Here is a 20414-nt window from a genome sequence, read left to right as displayed (position 1 = left end):
TGGGAAAAAATAGGAAGACGCTAAAATCGCACCCAGTTCAATAAACTTCATTTCCCGTTAAGCAATTTGATGCCAAAGACCTTGCCTGAACAAAAGTGTGACCATTTAGAAACTCAAAAACTTTGGATTGTTTCAATTACACTCGTGTATTTATGTATTAGTATAACATTTGTAGCTGCTGACAACCAAAAATCAGTAGGGACCCAAATATATTTTTAAGAATATAATTTTGCTCCGGCACTCATAGGGGTCCATCGAACCAGGATCTCCCAAAGATTGAGTTTATCATGGCGGTCCAGATGGCGGTAAATTCAGGTGTGGACTCAATTTTGTTGTATTTTGTTCTGTCAAACTTGTAGAAGGTTGTCTGGACTTATTTGTTAAACAATTCCGAACACCTTTGTTCGCAATATTCAACTACTATGACCCGAGCTAGCCATCTTATCATACAAGATCACATGGCGCCGAGGCTGTCAAATTCATTGAATGGCTAGGTTGCTTGCTAGCAAAATTAGCCGGAGTGAAACAACTTCAGTGATCAGAACAAAACAAGCACCACTTTGTAAAATGATACTTGCACACATGCTCAGCAAACACATCTTTGATGTTTCAGTTGAGGTTGTATTCCATTATTTTAAGACTAATACATCTTAACGAACAAGCCATCACGAATGTGATGGTAAGTTAGATGGTATATACAATGCCTTATCATTTGTGTCTACGGCTGTTTCTAAACGTAGCTAGTGGGTGAACAAAGCAAAGCCGAACTTCTCGTTCGTACATTTTGGTAAGCAGAGCCGTGTTGTTGTGTGTACTCCGGCGTGCCCGTTCAGGAGCCAGTCTGTGGGGCCCGCTGAAGGAGCTATGGGAGACCGTGGAGGGAGCGGTGTGGAGGCGGCAGCCGGAGAGCGTGCACCTCCTCGACTTACAACTGAAGAAACACAAACCCCATTTCCTCTCACTCTTCAAGAACCCGGTGAGACATTGACACACACACACACACACACACACACACACGCCTGCGCACTCACACACACACTAAAGGCATTCTGCACAGTTTTAAAATATGTTGTATTCTATCATAAAGTTTTGTCATTACTGGCTAACTCTTCCTCTTTCTCTGTCTCTCCTCCCCCCAGCCCAGAAGTGCCGAGCAGAGGGAGAAGGTAAGGAAGGCCAGCACGGAGGGCATCTCCATCCAGGGCCAACAGGGATCTCGGCTCCTGCCGGAACAGCTCCTGACCGAGGCCTTCATCCTCAGCGACCTGTTCGACATCGGAGAGCTGGCCGCTCTAGAACTGCTGCTGGCAGGTAACGCACGTCACCTGGGACACCCCGGTCACCCCGCCGGTCACCCACCGGTCACCCACCGGTCACCCGCCGGTCTAGTGTAGGCTGAGGCTTCACCACAGGGGGCCTGGGTTCGAATCCAGCCCAGACCATGTCACCCCTCCCCTCTCTCTTTCCCTTACAAATGTTGTTTGGACAGCCCTTTTTACAAGCAGAGTTACAGGGGGCTTCACCTAGGGGGAGTACCCGTCTCTAAGGTCTTTACTGTCTCTGTGCCAAGGCAGAAATCCCCCCCCCCCCACAACGGGAAATATTAGCTTAGAATGAACGAGCTACCCCCTTGACATGTGTCGCTGGAGGCAGTAGCCAGACTGGACCTGGCTGACCCCTCGACCCCTCTCTCAGGTGAGCACCAGCAGCCGTACTTCCCCGGTGTGACCCGGGGCCTGGTGGCTGTGCTGCTCTACTGGGACGGCAAGCTGTGTGTGGCCAACTCCCTCCGGTCCCTCATCCAATCACGCCACGGCAAGACCTTCACCCTGGAGCTGAGGTAGGACTGACGTCTCCCAGAATGCTCTCGTCTTTGCCAGGGGAGCGGTCTGGTCTGCGTGTTGTTTTGATTCAATATTGGGGATGTGTAGAGCCCTGTTAGCCATATGACATGTAGGCTGAGGCTGTACCACGGTGGACTGGGTTTGAATCTGCCCTGGGCCTTGTGCTGCATGTCAGGTGGCTCCCTCCCTCTCTCCCTACCTTCCTGTCATACTTCACTTATAAACTGTCATGAGAAATGCCCCAAACACACCAAAAGTCATTTGTCTGGCCTTTGGGGAGGAAAGGTGAGGAAATGGAGAAGGTCCACACAGTCTTCACTCCCTGGGGTCTGCTGTGTGTTGACCTGCCCCCTCTGGTCCTTGTGTCCCCCTCAGTGCAGAGCTGGTGACCATCACCACCAGGTTCACCGACGAGCTGATGAGCCAGGGCCTGGCCAGGCGCATCCTGACTCTGGTGTCAGAGATCAGCGTCACCCGGGAGTTTGAGCGCCTGCAGAAGGAGAGAGGCCTGGGGAACGAGAAACACAGGAAGGAGGTGAGGTGGAGGGGGGGGGGGGGGTGAGGAAGGGCAGGGAGGATGTAAGGGGGGGACTGAGGGAGGTGAGGTTAGGGAGGACGGCAGGAATAACCCTCTGTTCCCCAGGTCTCTGACCTCATCCGAGAGTGCCGACAGGCCCTGGCCGACTCCCTGTTCTCCTGGACTTGCCAATCACCTTTAAGTAAAGACGACACCCTGGCCCTGATTGGCCACCTGGAGACGGTGACTGCAGAAGCCGACGGCTCATTGGACAGCGTGAACCTGGCCCTGGTCATGGGTCTGCTCTACTGTTTAGACGTCAGCTTCCTGGAACCGGGGAACGAGGATAGAGAAGGTGAGGAGGGGACACAGTGAAATACAAATGACTTGACACCTGCCACTCAACGTAATCAGCCCCAACGTTTCCAAAGATCACCCATCACCCTGTATCTCCTTGACCCTCGCCAACACAGCCCAATCAGGAAGTGGGAGTTGAGCGTCCAGCCGTGTGTCTAACCCCCTCCCCTCCCTGTGTGTGTCAGACCTGCTGCAGGCCCTGCCCCTGCTGACGGAGAAGCACTACGTGTCGGCCGTCCACGCCCGGCTGGTGGAGGGCCAGCCCTGGAAGGTTCCGGGGCTGCAGGCGGTGTGCCGGCTGGCCTGGGCCCTGGCCCTCAGAGCTCTCTCCCAGCTACCACAGGGCGCCGGTAACACTGCCTCGCAGCCGGGCCGTGGGGGCGGGTAGAGCCCGGGTTCGATTCCTGCCCGGGCTGTTTCCAGCATGTCATCCCTTCTCTCTGTCTCTCTCTCTATCTCTCTCTCTCTCTCTCTCTCTCTCTCTCTCTCTCTCTCATCAACAAATACTTTATGGGGCCTTCTTGCATGTTTTAATGGGAATATGCGTCTGTGGTCGATGTAAATGCACGAGTGTAGGAAAGTCTCTGATCTTATCATGTGTGTGTGCCTGCGTGTGTGTGTGTGCCTGTGTGTGTGTGCCTGCGTGTGTGTGTGTGCCTGCGTGTGTGTGTGCCTGCGTGTGTGTGTGCCTGCGTGTGTGTGTGCCTGCGTGTGTGTGTGCCTGCGTGTGTTTGTGTGCCTGCGTGTGTGTGTGTGTGCCCAGCCCTGGTGGAGTTCACGGAGGCGGACGAGGCCCTGACCGACCAGGCGCTGCTCGGAGGCGTCTTCCTGTTCATGACAGAGGGCATGCTGGGATGCCAGGGCTTCTCCCAGGAGGAGTTCTACACACGGCGGCTCCACTCGCTCATCACTGACTTCCTGGCCCTCATGCCCATGAAGGTAGACAGCCTGGGGGGTGTGGGTCCTGATTGTCTGTCTGTCTGTGTGTGGGTGTGTGAGAGAGAGAGGGAGAGGGAGGGGGAGAAAGAGACTTGTTTTAAGTGTTTGTTAGTAGATTGTTTGTTTATTTTTGTTTGATTGGTTCGCAGGTGAAGCAGCTGCGTAACCGTGCCGACGAGGATGCTCGTCTGATCCACATGTCTCTCCAGATGGGCAGCGAGCCTCCATCCTCCCTACGCAAAGACCTGGACCACCTGATGAACCTGGTCAGCCCTCACACACACACACGCACACACACTGTACCTCCTGCCTCTCTGTCCTGCCTCTCTGTCCTGTCTCTCTGTCCTGTTTCTCTGTCCTGCCTCTCTGTCCTGCCTCTCTGTCCTGTTTCTCTGTCCTGCCTCTCTGTCCTGCCTCTCTGTCCTGCCTCTTTGTCCTGTCTCTCTGTCCTGTCTCTCTGTCCTGTCTCTCTGTCCTGTCTCTCTGTCCTGCCTCTCTGTCCTGCCTCTCTGTCCTGCCTCTCTGTCCTATCTCTCTGTCCTATCTCTCTGTCCTGCCTCTGTCCTGACTCTCTGTTCTGCCTCTGTCCTGTATCTGTCCTGACTCTCTGTCCTGCATCTGTCCTATCTCTCTGTCCTGTATCTGTCCTGACTCTCTGTCCTGTCTCTCTGTCCCGTCCCGTGGTCAGATAGGAGAGTTCTACGGTAAAGACCCGTTTGGCCTGGAGCTGGCTCTAGAGTTCTGGAACCCCACAGAGTCCCTCCAGCACCCCAGCATGCAGGGCTCGTACCTGGGCATGGCCATGCAGAGACCCCCCCACAAGCAGGTAGGAGACATTGACATGTATTCACTTAGCAGACGCTTTTATCCAAAGCGACTTCCAAGAGAGAGCTTTACAAAGTGCATAGGTCAGTGATAATAACAACAAGATAGCCCCAAAAACATTGCGGGTAGCCAAAACATGAAGCACATATTGTGAACAACCAAAAATAAGTGCCAAAGGGAAGAACCATAAGAGCATGTAGTTAAGCAAGTTACAATTAAACAACATGAATCGCTATAAGTGCAAGTGTACCTTTAGAAAAGCAAGCAACAGTAAAAAAAACTAAAAAAAACACAGCGAGTACAACAATTTAAATCAGTTACCACTAACCAACAAGAGCAACAAGTCTCTAAGGAGGAGTCATTGTGATCCTGGAGGAAACTAACAGTCCAGACACACCTGCCAGGTAGGGGCAGGCCTGGGGGGACCAGACACACCTTCCTGGGGGGGACCAGACACACCTTCCTGGGGGGGACCAGACACACCTTCCTGGGGGGGACCAGACACACCTTCCTGGGGGGGACCAGACACACCTTCCTGGGGTATTCCAGTCAGCTCCAGCCTCTATGAACTACTGTAGTGCTGTCATTTAGCTGACGCTTGTAACCAAAGAGATGCAGTCAAGTGCTCCAGCACTGAGCTGTAGCTGTGTCAACCTGCCATCCATGAACATGACAGATGAGTACCTTGTGTGTGTTTCAGGTGGTGCTGTCTAAGTTTGTGCGTCAGATGGGCGACATGCTGCCTGCGACTCTGTACCTGCCGTACCTGCGCATGCTGAGGGGGCTGGCTAACGGGGCGCAGTGTTCCCACTACTGCTTCAGCCTGCTGAAGACCAACGGAGCGCCGCACGGTAACACACACAGCATGCACTCACACACACACAGCACTCACACACACAGCACTCACACACACAGCATGCACTCACACACACAGCATGCACACAGCACACACACACACACAGCATGCACGCACACACACACAGCACGCACACACACACACACAAAGCATGTACTCACACACACGCACACCCAGCATACACACCCACACACACACAGCACACGCACACACACAGCACACACACACACACAGCACACACACAGCACACACACAGCACACACACCCACACACACACACACATACAGCACACACGTACACACAGCATGTGTATATGTGTGTTGCTTGCGTCCACAGGAGAGAACCTGCAGGGTGTGGCGGGCAGCCCCGTGTCCTGGGAGCACTTCTTCCACTCCCTCATGCTGTACCACGAGAGCCTCCGCAGGGACCTGCCCAGCGCAGACGCCACGCAGTACCGCCCGCCGCCACTGAGGGGCATCACCCAGAGAGAGATGGACGGCCTCACCGCCTTCCTGCAGCTCCTCGCCAACATCATCACCTGGGTGAGGAGGGGGAGAGCAGGGGGTGGGGGGGGGGGGGGTCACTTTGATGTAATGATTTGTCTGTGTTGATGAATGGTCAGGCTTGTTTTAACTGTGTGTGTGTGTGTGCCTGTGTGTGTGTTTGTGTGTCTGCCTGCCTGTGGGTGTTACAGAGTGAGAACGCGCGCCTGGCCCTGTGTGAGCACCCCCAGTGGACGCCGGTGGTAGTGATGCTGGGCCTGCTGCAGTGCAGCGTCCCTCCCGTCCTCAAGGCCCACCTGCTGCGCTGCCTCGCCGCCTTCGCCAAGTCGCCCGAGATCGCCGCCTCGCTGTGGCAGTCGCTCGAGTACACACAGGTACCGTACTTTAGCTAACAGGTACCGTAGCTTAGCTAACACAGGTAACGTACCTTAGCTAACCCAGGTACCGTACCTGAGCTAACCCAGGTACAGTACCTTAGCTAACCCAGGTACAGTACCTTAGCTAACCCAGGTACAGTACCTTAGCTAACCCAGGTACCGTACCTGAGCTAACACAGGTACCGTACCTAAGCTAACCCAGGTATCGTACTTTAGCTAACCCAGGTACAGTACCTTAGCTAACCCAGGTACTGTACTTTAGCTAACACAGGTACCGTAGCTTAGCTAACCGAGGGAACCGTACCTTAGCTGACACAGGTACCGTAGCTTAGCTAACCCAGGTACCGTACCTTAGCTAACAAAGTTACAGTACCTTAGCTAACACAGGTACAGTACCTTAGCTAACCCAGGTACAGTACCTTAGCTAACACAGGTACCGCAGCAGCTTCTGACAGTGCTACCAGCCTGTCTGGGAGGGTTAGAGTTAACTCAATTAAGAACGTTCTGGTCTCTTCTCCAGATCCTCCAGACTGTTCGAGCTCCAGGACAAAGACAGGCCGCTGGAATTGAGGTGTGTTTTTAGTTTTTGTGTACAGTGCCCTCCAAAAGTATTGGAACAGTGAGGCGAATTCCTTTATTTTTGCTGTAGACTGAAAACATTTGGGCTTGACATCAAACGATGAATGTGAAACCAGAGATCAACGTTTCAGCTTTTATTTCCAGGTATTTACATCAGGATCTGATGCACAAATTAGAAAATATCACCTTTTTGTTCGAACCCACCCATTTGTCACGTGAGCAAAAGTATTGGAACATGTGACTGACAGGTGTGTTTTGTTGCCCAGGTGTGTCCTATTACATACATTATTCAATCAATAAATACCACTGAATGTCTACACTCAGGTTCAGATTGGGTAAGATAGGTTTTGTCTATGCAGACTGTATTCAGAGGTGAAAACAACATGAAAACCAGAGCGCTGTCTTTGGGTGAAAAACAAGCAATTGTGAGTCTTAGAGAAGATGGAAAATCAATCAGAGCCATTGCAGAAACATTGGCCATAGCCAGTACAACCATTTGGAATGTCCTGAAGAAGAAGAAAACTACTGGTGTACTAAGTAACAGACGTCGAACAGGTAGACCAAGGAAAACATCAGCAGTTGATGACAGAAACATTGTGAGAGCTGTAAAGAAAGACCCTAAAACAACTGTTAGTGAGATCAGCAACAACCTCCAGATGGCAGGAGTGAAGGTATCACTATCCACTGTTCGCAGAAGACTTCATGAACAAAAGTACAAGGGCTACACCAGAAGATGCAAACCACTCATTAGCAAGAAGAATAGGAAGGCCAGGCTGGAATTTGCCAAAAAGTACAGAGATGAACCTCAAAAATTCTGGGACAAAGTTTTATGGACTGATGAGACAAAGATTAACTTTTACCAAAGTGATGGAAAGGCTAAAGTTTGGAGAAAGAAAGGAACTGCTCATGATCCCAAACACACAAGCTCATCTGTGAAACACGGTGGAGGTAATGTCATGGTCGGGCTTGCATGGCTTCTTCTGGGACGGGCTCATTAATCTTCATTGAGGATGTAACACATGATGGCAGAAGCAAAATGACCTCGGAAGTCTACAGAAACATTTTGTCTGCCAATTTAAGGAAAGATGCAACCAAACTGATTGGCAGAGCCTTCATCATGCAGCAAGATAATGACCCAAAACACACTGCCAAAACAACAAAGGAGTTCATCAGGGGCAAGAAATGGAAGGTATTAGACTGGCCAAGTCAATCTCCAGACTTAAACCCTATAGAGCATGCATTTTACCTGCTTAAGAGGAGACTGAAGGGAGGAACCCCACAAAACAAACAACAACTGAAAGAGGCTGCAGTGAAAGCCTGGGAAAGCATCAAAAAGGAAGAATGCAAAAGTTTGGTGACGTCAATGGGTCACAGACTTGCTGCAGTTATTGAAAGCAAAGGATTTGCAACTAAATATTAAGTCTTATTCACTTAAATATGTTTTAAGTATATCTGTTCCAATACTTTTGCTCACATGACAAATGGGTGGATTCAAACAAAATGCGATATTTTCTTAGTTGTGCATCAGATCCTGATGTAAATACCTGGAAATAAAAGCTGAAACGTTGATCTCTGGTCTCACGTTCATTATTTGATGTCAAGCCCAAATGTTTTCAGTCTACAGCAAAAATAAAGGAATTGGCCTCACTGTTCCAATACTTTTGGAGGGCACTGTATATGGTGCTTGTGTGTTTGTGTGTTTGTGTGTTTATTGTTTTTTTGTTTGGGGTGTGTGTGTGTGTGTTTGTTTATTGTTAATGTTCGTGTGTGTGTTTGTTTGGTGTGTGTGTGTGGGCGGGGGAACCGAACCCTTGGCCTTATCCTCCCTCGTGTGTGAGTTAGCTGACCTCTGACCCCTGCACGCGGCCCTCCCCCAGGTGGAGCTGAACGAGATCGAGTCGAGCTGTGAAGAGTACCCTCTGACCCGGGCCTTCTGCCAGCTCATCAGCTCATTGGTGGAGAGCGCCCTGCCCGTCAACCTGGGGGCGGGGTTCCGCGCCCCAGGGTTCCAGCCGTACCTGACGTTCCTGAGAGAGGCCGTGTTCCTGCCCTTCCCCACCCGAGCCTACCGCCGCCCCGCTGAGAAGGTCCGTCTGGCTTCAGCTCTCTCTCTATCTCTCCGTGTCTCGCTCAGTCAGACTCACTCTGTCTGTGTCTCTCTCTCTTTTTAGCTCTCTCGCTCGGCCTTTCTCCCTCGCTCTCTCTTTTTTGCTCTCTTTACCTTTCACTTTTTCTCTCTCTCTCCTGACTTGTTGGAAAAGGTGTATCCTGCCCTAAAGAAACTACAGATCTCTCGCTGTCCTCATTCTCTGTACCCCCCCCCCCCCCCTTCCACCCCCCAGTGGGAGGTAGCGGAGGCGGTTCTGGAGGTGTTCCACAAGCTCCTCCGGGACTACGAGCCGCAGGCGTCCGACTTTGTTCAGGAGACGGTGGAGCTGCAGGGGGAGCAGGTGGCGGCTCACAAGCCACCCGGACACACGCTGCTGTTCCACCTGCTGAACGACTCCCCCACCCTGGCCCTCTGCCTCAACCTACTGGGGGAGGGAACACGCCTGCTCGACACCTACGCCCCCTTCCCCGGTAGGGCAGCCAGCATGCCCTCTCTCACGCTCACACACACACTCTGTCTCTTTTACACACACGCACACTCTCTCTCACTCTCTCTCACTTTCTCTCTCTCTCTCTTCTCTCTCTCTCTCTCTCTCTCTCACTCTCTCTCTCTCTCACTCACTCTCTCACACACACACACTCTGTCTCTCTTACACACACACACACTCTCTCTCTCTCTCACTCACTCACTCACACACACACACACACACACACACACACACACACACACACACACACACACACACACACACACATACACACTGCCTCTCACACACACTCTGTCTCTCAACACCCCCCTCCCCCCTGTGTGTCCCTCCCCAGGTAAGGCCCACCTGGAGGCTGCCGTGCTGCACTGCCTGGCCCTGCTGGAGCTGGCCCTGCACAAGCAGCTGCTCTTCATGGAGCTCCTGAGGGAGAGCCAGGCCTCGCTGCTGGTCTGCCCGCTGGAGGAGCTGCTGCAGGGGGTCAGCGCCCAGAGCCGCAAGGCCGACCACATCGTCAACATCGCCAGGTACCCAGCAGCAGCAGCATGATTATTTTATTATCAATCATCATCACACATTACGGTCATTATCAAACACATCTTTATCACACGCATGCATCGCACACACACACTATCTGAGGAATGGACAATGTAATGCCAAGTGTGGTTGGTTACACTTGACAGTGCTATTAGATGAGACTGACTGCTAATCTGCAGTTCCCCTGGTGCTGTTTGTCCCTGACAGGTACCTGTACCACGGCAACACCAACCCAGAAGCAGCGTACCAGAGTGCCAAGATCCTGCGACACATCTCCCGCTACCCCAACATCCAGGCCCGGCTGGTGGGGGACTTCACCCACGACCAGGTAGGACCAGGGACCCCTGGAGGAAGCAGGGACACCTGGAGGAGAGGGGGGGCTGGGGACACCTGGGGGGCTGGGGACACCTGGAGGAGAGAGGGGGCTGGGGACACCTGGAGGAGAGGGGGGGCTGGGGACACATGGGGGGCTGGGGACACCTGGAGGAGAGGGGGGGCTGGGGACACCTGGGGGGCTGGGGACACCTGGAGGAGAGAGGGGGCTGGGGACACCTGGAGGAGAGAGGGGGCTTGGGACACCTGGAGGAGAGGGGTGGCTGGGGACACCTGGAGGAGAGGGGGGGCTGCGGACACCTGGAGGAGAGGGGGGGCTTGGGACACCTGGAGGAGAGGGGGGGCTGATACTGTGGTGTGTGTTCCTCCAGGCGGTGAGTGACAAGCTGATAGCTGGCTTTGTGGAGTGTCTGGACAACGAGGGGGCCGAGGAGGGCATCGAGAAGGGAGACGGTGAGCTTTCTGATCTGACACACACACAGTGTCTGGTTCCTCTCCTGTGTTAAACCTCTCATCTCAGACGTCTCCATACCTCCCCCAGACTCAGACCCTGAGAAGAAGGTTGCCAGGCTCCGCCATGAGACCCAGAGCCACATCCTGAACCTGCTCATCACCTCCCTGGAGCTGAAGAGCCCCAACCTGGCCCTCTACCTGCTGGGCTACCAGCTCAAGAAGCCAGCCTCCTCCACCAACCTGCAGGACCCTGGTCAGACTCTCTCACACACACACACACACACACAGATGTACAAATGGTTAGACACACACACATTCACAGGCACAGAAAATCACATTTCCAGATCCCATAAAGCTGTACTGTAAGGGTGTGTGTGTGTGTGTGTGTGCAGGGGTGCTGGGCTGTCCACGCACCTGTCTCCACGCCATCCTCAGTCTTCTCCAGAGAGGAAGTGAGAAACGCTCCGGCCCTGTCCTCACCTCTCAGGCCCCGCACCTCGCGGAGCTCTGCTACCAGGTACACACACACACACACTCTGCTACCAGGTACACACACACACGGCGAAACACACATGCTGACGCGTGCCATTTCATGCACCTGTGCTTATGACTGTGTGTGTGTGTGTGTGCAGGTGATCTACCAGCTGTGTGCTTGCTCTGACACCTCTGGTCCCACCATGCGCTACCTGAGGACCAGCCAGGACTTCCTGTTCTCCCACCTGCAGCACCTCCCCTTCATCCTGCCCGGTAGGTACACTCTCTCGCTCTCTCTCTCTCCTTCCACCTCTCTCCCCTCCCACCTCTCTCCCTCCCTTTCCAACTCTCTCTCTCTCTCACTCTCTCTCTCTCTCTCTCTCTCTCCTTCCACCTCTCTCCCCTTCCACCTCTCTCCCTCCCTTTCCAACTCACTCACTCTCTCTCTCTCTCTCTCTCTCTCTCTCTCTCTCTCTCTCTCTCTCTCTCTCTCTCCTTCCACCTCTCTCCCTCCCTTTCCCGTTCCAACTCACTCTCTCACTCACTCACTCTCACTCTCTCTCTCTCTCTCTCTCTCTCTCTCTCTCTCTCTCTCACTCCCTCTCTCTCTCTGCCCCAGGTGACCAGATCGCTAGCCTGTCCCAGATGTCCTGGCTGATGAAGACAGCTGCCATCGAGCTCAGAGTGACATCACTGAACCGTCAGCGCTCACACACCCAGCGCCTGGTCAACCTGCTGCTGGACGACCAGCCGCTCACGCAACACGCAGGTAACACACACACACACACAGGAAACACACACACACACACAGGTAACACACACACACACACACAGGTAACACACACACACACAGGAAACACACGCAGCACGCAGGTAACACACACACACACACAGGTACCACACACACACAGGTAACACACACACACAGGTAACACACACACACACACAGGTAACACACACACACACGGGTAAAACACACACACGGGTAACACACACACACACACAGGTAACACACACACACTCCGCACAGAGCTAACACACACCTTCTGATTGGTGTGTTTCTGTAGCTGATGGAGAGATGGGCATGGAGGAGGAGACCAGATCAGTCAGTGGTTTCCTGCACTTTGACACCGTGTCCAAAGGTCAGTAGCACAGCTGCATGCGCACACACTTGCTCACACACTCACTCTCTCACACACACATCTTTCACTCCTGGACTCATGTTGACTGTCCATTATCTCCAAGCCTTGTAGGAAGCTTGCTTACTGTGTCGACTGTGTTGTCACATCCTGTTGTTGTGTGACATCATCACAGTGCGCCGGAAGCTGCTGAGTGTGCTGGATGCCATCGACTTCAGCCAGGACGCCCCGGAGCTGCTGCAGCTGGACTTCTTCGAGCGCGCTCAGATCGAGCAGGTCATCGCCAACTGTGAGCACGTCAACGATCACGGACACACCGTCTGCAACGTCAAGGTGGGACCTCCTCCTGCTTCACCTCTGACCTCCTCCTGATGGACCTCTGACCTCCTGCCTGACCTCTTCCTGCCTGACCTCTGACCACCTGCCGGACCTCTGACCTCCCTCCCTCTAACCTCCTTTCTCCACTCTCCCAACTTCTGACCTCCACGGGGGCCCGGGTTCGATTCCAGCCCGGCCCCTTCCTGCATGTCCTCCCCTCTCACTCTCCCTGTCTCTCTCTCTACACGCTCTCTATCCCAGTAAAGCAGCAAAGACAGACATATATCCTCCAACAAACGAGTGTCATGGACGTTATTGGTTAGTCTGACTGACGTGTGATCAGCGTGTGTTTGGTCGTCTCCACAGCTTCTCCATCGCGTGCTGGTTGCCGAGGTCAACGCCCTGCAGGGAATGGCTGCCATTGGCCAGCGCCCCCTGCTGATGGAGGTTGGTGCAGTAACCCTAACCCTAGAGCAGCGCTCTGGCTAACAGCGTCTCAGAGCGCATTCTGCCTTGAGCCATCCTGAAGATTCAAACCCATAACCTCTTTGATCTGCAGTGAAACGCTCTAACCACTAAGCTCCACCCTCACCTATTTCCTGACACGTTTGCGTTTGGCCCCCCTCCCCCCGGACAGGAAGTGAACTCCATCCTGCAGCAGGTGGTGGAGCGTAACCGCGTGCGGCGGAGTCTGAGCGCCAAGCGTCAGGCGCTGCAGTCGTGGCGCAGCCTGGTGGAGACGCTGCTGACCGCTTGCCCTACAGACCTGGTTCCCCCTGAAGATCGCCAGCTCATCATCAGAGACCTGCTGCTGGACCTGCACGACAAGGTGGGGGAGAGGAGGGAGGGGGAGGGAGGGGGGGAGGGGGAGGGAGGGGGGGGGGGGAGGGAGGGGGAGGGAGGGGGGGAGGGGGAGGGAGGGAGGGAGGGAGGGAGGGAGGGGAGGGAGGGGAGGGAGGGTGGGAGGGGAGGGGGAGGGAGGGAAGAGACCTTGTTTGTCCTGAAATGCCTGCTGGACTAAAGACTGTACATTACTGTGTCATCATTTGTGACTTCCTGTGAGCTGTAGTTGTGCGTGCTGCAGTAACGGGACTGCAACGGGCACTGTGTAACAGCCTTAAGTCCCACCCCCCCCTCTCTCCAGGTCCTATCAGAAGACGCCGCCGGGGAGCTGATGCCCATCGTTGCCGGGGCCGTCTTCACCCTGACAGCCCACCTCAGCCAATCGGTGCTGTCTGAGCAGCAGCAGGGGGCGGGGCTGGAGGGCGGGTCTTCGTCGGGATTCGCCTCCATCGCCAACTCTGCCCTCCACCTCATCCTGCGCAAGCTGCTCAGCTTCATACTCTGTACTGGTGAGGTGGACACACACACACACCACACATACATCATATATATACACCCACACACACACACACATACACATCATACACACACACACACTGTTTGAATATTGGGGTGTGTGTGTGTGTGCACCAGGTGGAGGGTTCCAGCGGCTGCGTGCTCACCTGTACGGCTCCCTGCTCTACTACCTCCAGATCGCCCAGAAACCAGAGGAGCCAGACACACTACAGACAGGTACACACATCACATCACATTTACATGTAGTCATTTAGCAGACGCTCTTATCCAGAGCGACTTACAGGAAGTAAAGGGACATTCCCCCCGAGGCAAGTAGGGTAGAGCCCAAGGACATGTGATTTTGCACCCCCGGGAATTGAACCAACAACGGTCTGATTAATAGCCTGACTCCCTAACCGCTCAGCCATCTGACCCTGACGCACGCACACACCCTGCTGACCCTGGAGGATCTGGAATCTCTGTGTGTTTGTGTAGTTTTATATGTGTGTGTGTGTGCGTGCAGCAGGCAGCTCCATGTGGGAGCGTCTCACGGCTCCGGAGGACGGCTTCTCCAAGCTGCAGAGGGAGAACCTGGCCATCGTGCACAGCTACGGCACCACGCTCATGGAGGTGGTGTGTCGAGACGCCTGCGATGGCCACCAGATCGGCAGGGTAGGGAACACACACACACACAGTACACACACACACAGTACACACGCACACACTCACCAGCATACAGTACCAGTCAAAAGTTTGGACATACACACACACACACATCTTACTAGAGAGAATCTTTGTCTTCTGAACGGATTGTGCTTGTAATCACCACTGTCTTTCCTGTTAACTTACGAAACGACTGTGTGTATGTGAATGCATGTTGTGTGTGGATGTGTGTGTGTGTGTGTGTGTGTGTGTGTGTGTGTGTGTGTGTGTGTGTGTGTGTGTGTGTGTGTGTGTGTGTGTGTGTGTGTGTGTGTGTGTGTGTGTGTGTGTGTGTCCAGATGCTGGCCCTGGCTGTGCTGGACCGCGTGCTGTCTGTTGAGCGTCAGGGAGACTGGCTGGTGTTCCTGTGTAACAGCGGCTACCTGCGGGTGCTGGTGGAGAGCCTTCGCCATGACGACCACGCCCTGCAGACCCTGCTGTGCCCCCAGCCCCCCCTGCTCAAGCCCCTCTACATCTACGAGAGCAAGATGGTGAGGATACACACACACACACACACACCAGTAACCAGTAGTGTGTGTGGTTCCCAGGGTAACCTGGTGTGTAGTGACCAGTAGTGTGTGTGTGGTTCCCATAATAACCTGGTGTGTTGTGACCAGTAGTGTGTGTGTGTGTGTGTGGTTCCCAGGGTAACCTGATGTGTTGTGACCAGTAGTGTGTGTGTGTGTGTGTGTGTGGTTCCCATGGTAACCTGGTGTGTAGTGACCAGTAGTGTGTGTGTGTGTGTGTGGTTCCCAGGGTAACCTGGTGTGTTGTGACCAGTAGTGTGTGTGTGTGTGTGGTTCCCATGGTAACCTGGTGTGTAGTGACCAGTAGTGCGTGTGTGTGTGTGTGGTTCCCATGGTAACCTGTTTGTAGTGACCAGTAGTGCGTGTTCCCTGTGTGTCAGGCTCTGCTGATGCGGGTGGCCAGGACGGGCCCCGGGGCGGTGGAGCTGCTGCGCTGCGGCCTGGTCACCCAGCTCATGGAGTGTCAGGTGTTTGACATGGTGCCAGACAGCGACACCAACAGGTGAGGAGGGGGAGGACGGGAGGGAGGGAGGGAGAGAGAGAGAGAGAGAGGGAGGGAGAGAGGGGAAGGGGAGGGAGAGAGGGAGGGAGGGAGGGAGAGAGGGAGGGGACCACACAGGCAGTAACCACACAGGCAGTGCTGCTATCTAACCTCCTGTGTGTCTCCAGGATGTTTGTCCAGAGGGACTCGTCAGGGTTCATCCCCAGCCCTGCACACCGCTACAGACAGATCCTGCTGCCGGCCCTCAGGTTGTTCCAGGTCATCCTCACCTCCACCACCACCCACCACCAGCAGGGGGCAGCACAGGTACGGCCACAGCAGTTCACCTACAGGGGGTTTATTTACAGACAGGTTTAGAGGGACAGTAAGGGAGAGAAAGAAGGGAGGACATGCAGGAAATGTTTCTTTTACAATATATAACTTCACATAACACATACATTCTAAATTGTTATGTGTGTGTGTGATGTACTGACGTGTGTGTGTGTGATGTACTGACGTGTGTGTGTGTGATGTACTGACGTGTGTGTGTGTGTGTGTGCAGGTGCTCCAGTGGATGATCGTGCACGCTGACACCATCCAGTCCCTGCTGAGGTGTCAGCGTCTCAGCATGGGGATCCTGCAGGAGCTGGCCCTGCTCACAGGCATCATCAGCAAGACGGCCCTGCCTGGTACACACACACACACACACTGCCCGGTACACACACACACACACACTGCCCGGTACACACACACACGCCCCAGACAGGAGTGTGTGGTGGTGCTCAGTAGACGCACCCAGCAAGGGGGCAGCAGTAACAGAGTGTTGTCCCGGTGCAGGGGTGCTGGAGGTGGGCGGGGAGGGCAACAACGCGGCTCTCCTGGAGGCCCAGGGCCACGTGGGGCGCTTCCAGAGGCAGAGCCTGGCCCTGCTGGCCCGCCTGGCCGGCAGCGAGAGAGAGCAGCTGCTGAAGCAGGCGGAGACCGGCGCCCCCGGAGACCCCGCCGAGCGCCGCGAGGACATGGAGGTTGCCATGCAACAGGTCCGAGACGTGGGGGGGGGGGGGGGGGGGGGGGGGGTCTGGAGGAAGGGAGGGAGACTGGAGAGGGGGAGGGAGGGTGGAGGGGGACTGGAGAGAAGGAGGTAGGGAGGGTGGGGAGAGGAGGAGGGAGGGGGACTGGAGAGGAGGAGGGAGGGTGGAGGGGGACTGGAGAGAAGGAGGGAGGGAGGGAGGGGAGAGGAGGAGGAAGGGGGACTGGAGAGGAGGAGGGAGGGTGGAGGGGGACTGGAGAGAAGGAGGTAGGGAGGGAGGGGAGAGGAGGAGGGAGGGGGACTGGAGAGGAGGAGGGAGGGTGGAGGGGGACTGGAGAGAAGGAGGTAGGGAGGGAGGGGAGAGGAGGAGGGAGGGGGACTGGAGAGGAGGAGGGAGGGTGGAGGGGGACTGGAGAGAAGGAGGGAGGGAGGGTGGGGAGAGGAGGAGGGAGGGTGGAGGGGAAATGAGCTGGAGGGCTGGAGGGATCCCAGAGGAAGAGTTGGGGTCAGGGTTAGCAGGAGAGGTGTTGATAACGTGTGTGTGTGTGTGTGTGTGTGTGTGTGTGTGTGTGTGTGTGTGAGCAGGTGTGTGCCAACATCATGGAGTACTGTCAGGCTCTGCTGCTCCAGAGTTCAGCTCAGGCCCAGTACAGCATCTGCCTGTTCAGCCCCTCTGTCAGTGAGTCCAGCAGAGACCCAGCCCGGCCAGGTCTGTATACACTCACACACACTCTCACACACGTTATCCACACCCGTCCTGCTAGCCCTGACCCCTGCCCCCCAGACCTGGTGCTGGCCCCGCCCCTCTCCAGGGTGCCCCCCCTGGGCCTGGTCATGTTCCTGCTGAGGAACAGTGCTGCAGACTTCTTCTGCTACCAGCAGAGCCACAGACAGAACCTGGCCAAGCTGACCAGCCTGGAGCAGCTGCCCCCTGAGGAGCTCAAGGAGGTACACACACACCTGCTCCCTCACGTACACACATACCTGCTCTCTCACGTACACACACACCTGCTCCCTCACGTACACACACACCTGCTCACACACACACACACACACACACACACACACACACACACACGCCTAACCATCTCCAACCTCATTCACTTCTCATAAAGTACATCTTGTGTGTGTGTGTGTGTCCAGCTGTGCCAGGCGCTGGTGGCGGGCTCTGGAGGGCTGGAGAAGATCTCCTCGGTCCAGAGGAGTCTCCTGGCCAAGCGCAGACTGGTCCAGCTCATCAACAACAGAGCCAAGCTGCTGGCTCTCTGTTCCTGTATCCTCCACCCCCCACACACATTGGAGCCAGGCTAGACCAGACTATGCCAGGCTAGGCCAGACCAGGCCAGACTAGACCAGATTTTAGACCAGACTATACCAGGCCAGGCTAGGCTAGGCCAGACCAGGCCAGATTTGACAAGGCCAGATTGGACCAGACTAAACTAAGCTAGGCCAGACAACACTAGGCCAGGCCAGACAACACTAGGCCAGGCCAGACAACACTAGGCCAGGCCAGACAACACTAGGCCAGGCCAGACAACACTAGGCCAGGCCAGACAACACTAGGCCAGGCCAGACAACACTAGGCCAGGCCAGACAACACTAGGCCAGGCCAGACAACACTAGGCCAGGCCAGACTAGACTAGACCAGATTAGTCTAGATTAGTCTGCAGCCAGCGTGACTGTTGGTACAGAAATGTTCATGTACGTCTTGAGTCTGTGGCGATGAGACCTTGACCCAGCCCTTCCCAGACGTGATTGAAACCTGTCTGTTTGTGCTGTGGCGCCACCTGGAGTATTACCTGCTGTACTGCACCCCAACAGACCCCAAGGACTCCCTGCTGCCAGGGGGCGCCCCCTACAGGTCACGGCTGGCTGATGGTGAGTTCACAGCCCTCCACATCAGCCCCTCTCAACCCTGGTCCTGGGGACCCCCTGCCCTGCATGGTCTAGACGTCTCCCTGCTCCAACACACCTGGTTCAGACGAACGGGTTAATATCATGCTTCTTTTGAGCTAGATAACGACCTGTGATCGTAACACCCCCCCTGTGATCGTAACACCCCCCCTGTGATCGTAACACCCCCCCTGTGATCGTAACACCCCCCCTGTGATCGTAACACCCCCCCTGTGATCGTAACACCCCCCTGTGATCGTAACATCCCCCCTGTGATCGTAACACCCCCCCTGTGATCGTAACACCCCCCCTGTGATTGTAACACGGCTCCTGTACCCTGCAGACTCGTTCGGTGGCCTGGGAGGGGGTGAGGGCCGCGGCCTGGGCCTGTCCAGGATCAGCCTGCAGGACCTGGAGCAGGTGAGAACATTCTCCTAGACTATCCGTGAGAGAGGGGGTGTGTGTGAGAGAGAGGGTGTGTGTCTGAGAGAGAAGGTGTGTGTGAGTGTGTCTGAGAGAGAGAGGGTGTGTGTCTGAGAGAGAGAGAGGGTGTGTGTGAGTGTGTCTGAGAGAGAGAGGGTGTGTGTCTGAGAGAGAGAGAGGGTGTGTGTGAGTGTGTCTGAGAGAGAGAGAGGGTGTGTGTGAGTGTGTCTGAGAGAGAGAGGGTGTGTGTGAGTGTGTCTGAGAGAGAGAGGGTGTGTGTGAGTGTGTCTGTGAGAGAGAGGGTGTGTGTGAGTCTGTGATGGTGTGTGTGTGTCCTCAGTAACCCCTCCTCCTCCTGTGTACAGCTGCAGAGGGACCTGACAGCAGGCTTCAGCGAGGCTCTGCAGAGGAAGCTGCTGGAGGTGGAGAGCGCGTACAGCCAGGTCCGCTCTCGCTACACCTTCATCCAGGCCCTCATCCGCAGGATCCGGGGCCTGCTGCGCCTGCCCAAGAGATGAGAGACACACACACACACAGCAAACAGTATACACACTCACACACACACACACTGACTATAACACACTCCTAATGAACTGTGTCCACTGAGAGACATTCTGTCCTAGAGAGCTCCTGGACTCCAGAAGGGCTTTGCAGCCTCTCCACAGCCCGGCCTTGTCTGTCTGTCTGCTACCAAGGACATGGTCTGTCCTGGCTGTCTCTCTCTCTGTGTGTGTGTGTGTGGGTGGGTGGGGGGGGGGGGTGTCCATGAGTGTTTCTCTACATGGAAACATTTTTCTTTTTGTGGAGAGCTGTACCTTATGCCAGGCTTTTCTAGAGAAAATGACTTTGATGTATTTGTGAAATTTTACATAAAGATTAGGGGTTTGATTATTGCTTATTCGCGTTTGTTTTTTTTATGGTGAAAAAATAAAGTTATTTTCTAATGTGAGATGTTCTTGTTATTATGCTCTGTGAATCATAGTAAGATGAACAAAGTGTGTTAAAGGTAAAACCATCTGTACTTTGAAGTAACCTTTTCCCCCCCAATAATGTACAATCAACTGGAACAAGTCATATCCAGAGAATCACATAATATGAATCTCACTTTATTTTAAAGGTACACTATACGACAGTAAAGTGCATCAATTCTCAAAACTTGGGGAGAGAAGGGAGAAAGAGGGGAGAGAGGGAGGAGGGGATGTATTAAGACTCCTCATCTTTCAACATTCAGATTTCGTAGACAGGATTGCTGTGCTGCTGTAGTGAGGGCAGGGAGGGGTGCAGACCAGAAACCAGGACAGGATAAGGGAGAGGATCGGATCCAATCAGATTCTGATTCTCAGTCAAGACAAACAGATCTACCTGGGAAACATCC

General features: G+C 54.5%; 1 protein-coding gene across 3 annotated transcripts; it reads left to right on the top strand.

The window, feature by feature from the left end:
* The first annotated feature begins 255 nt into the window (after window positions 1–255).
* Window positions 256–19988, top strand: nup205 (nucleoporin 205). 3 transcript variants are annotated; one of them, XM_047034779.1, is made up of 41 exons: window positions 256–315; window positions 834–976; window positions 1140–1311; window positions 1696–1840; window positions 2220–2379; window positions 2488–2716; window positions 2904–3068; window positions 3482–3657; window positions 3807–3923; window positions 4346–4483; window positions 5183–5333; window positions 5675–5880; window positions 6033–6215; window positions 6739–6789; window positions 8675–8884; window positions 9140–9377; window positions 9729–9918; window positions 10136–10256; window positions 10633–10714; window positions 10803–10967; window positions 11107–11231; window positions 11347–11461; window positions 11808–11957; window positions 12256–12330; window positions 12503–12660; window positions 13012–13092; window positions 13283–13474; window positions 13790–13997; window positions 14122–14220; window positions 14507–14655; window positions 14985–15176; window positions 15593–15714; window positions 15882–16020; window positions 16256–16382; window positions 16531–16733; window positions 17309–17432; window positions 17508–17671; window positions 17867–17996; window positions 18473–18601; window positions 18960–19036; window positions 19405–19988. In XM_047034779.1, exons 1-41 carry the CDS (start codon window positions 288–290, stop codon window positions 19555–19557), a joined length of 5982 nt encoding a protein of 1993 aa, XP_046890735.1. In that variant the 5' UTR covers window positions 256–287; the 3' UTR covers window positions 19558–19988. The 3 variants fall into 3 exon arrangements, with proteins under 3 accessions (XP_046890735.1, XP_046890734.1, XP_046890733.1); XM_047034778.1 differs by having other exon boundaries at window positions 14510–14655; window positions 17309–17671; XM_047034777.1 differs by having other exon boundaries at window positions 17309–17671.
* Window positions 19989–20414: the final 426 nt, after the last annotated feature.

The sequence above is a fragment of the Hypomesus transpacificus genome, chromosome 14, assembly GCF_021917145.1.
Source record: "Hypomesus transpacificus isolate Combined female chromosome 14, fHypTra1, whole genome shotgun sequence".
Taxonomy (NCBI): Eukaryota; Metazoa; Chordata; class Actinopteri; order Osmeriformes; family Osmeridae; genus Hypomesus; species Hypomesus transpacificus.
The sequence above is the reverse complement of the archived record's forward strand: the minus strand, read 5'-3'. Positions and strand labels throughout refer to the sequence as shown.

Bases quoted from the DNA above. Each gene is read 5' to 3' on its own strand.
- nup205 (XM_047034777.1), top strand. From the start codon at position 288: ATGGCGGTCCAGATGGCGGTAAATTCAG. The intron at 1,312-1,695 runs GTAACGCACGTC...CCCCTCTCTCAG, and splicing joins TCTAGAACTGCTGCTGGCAG to GTGAGCACCAGCAGCCGTAC. The intron at 17,997-18,472 runs GTATCCTCCACC...AGCCCTTCCCAG, and splicing joins GCTGCTGGCTCTCTGTTCCT to ACGTGATTGAAACCTGTCTG.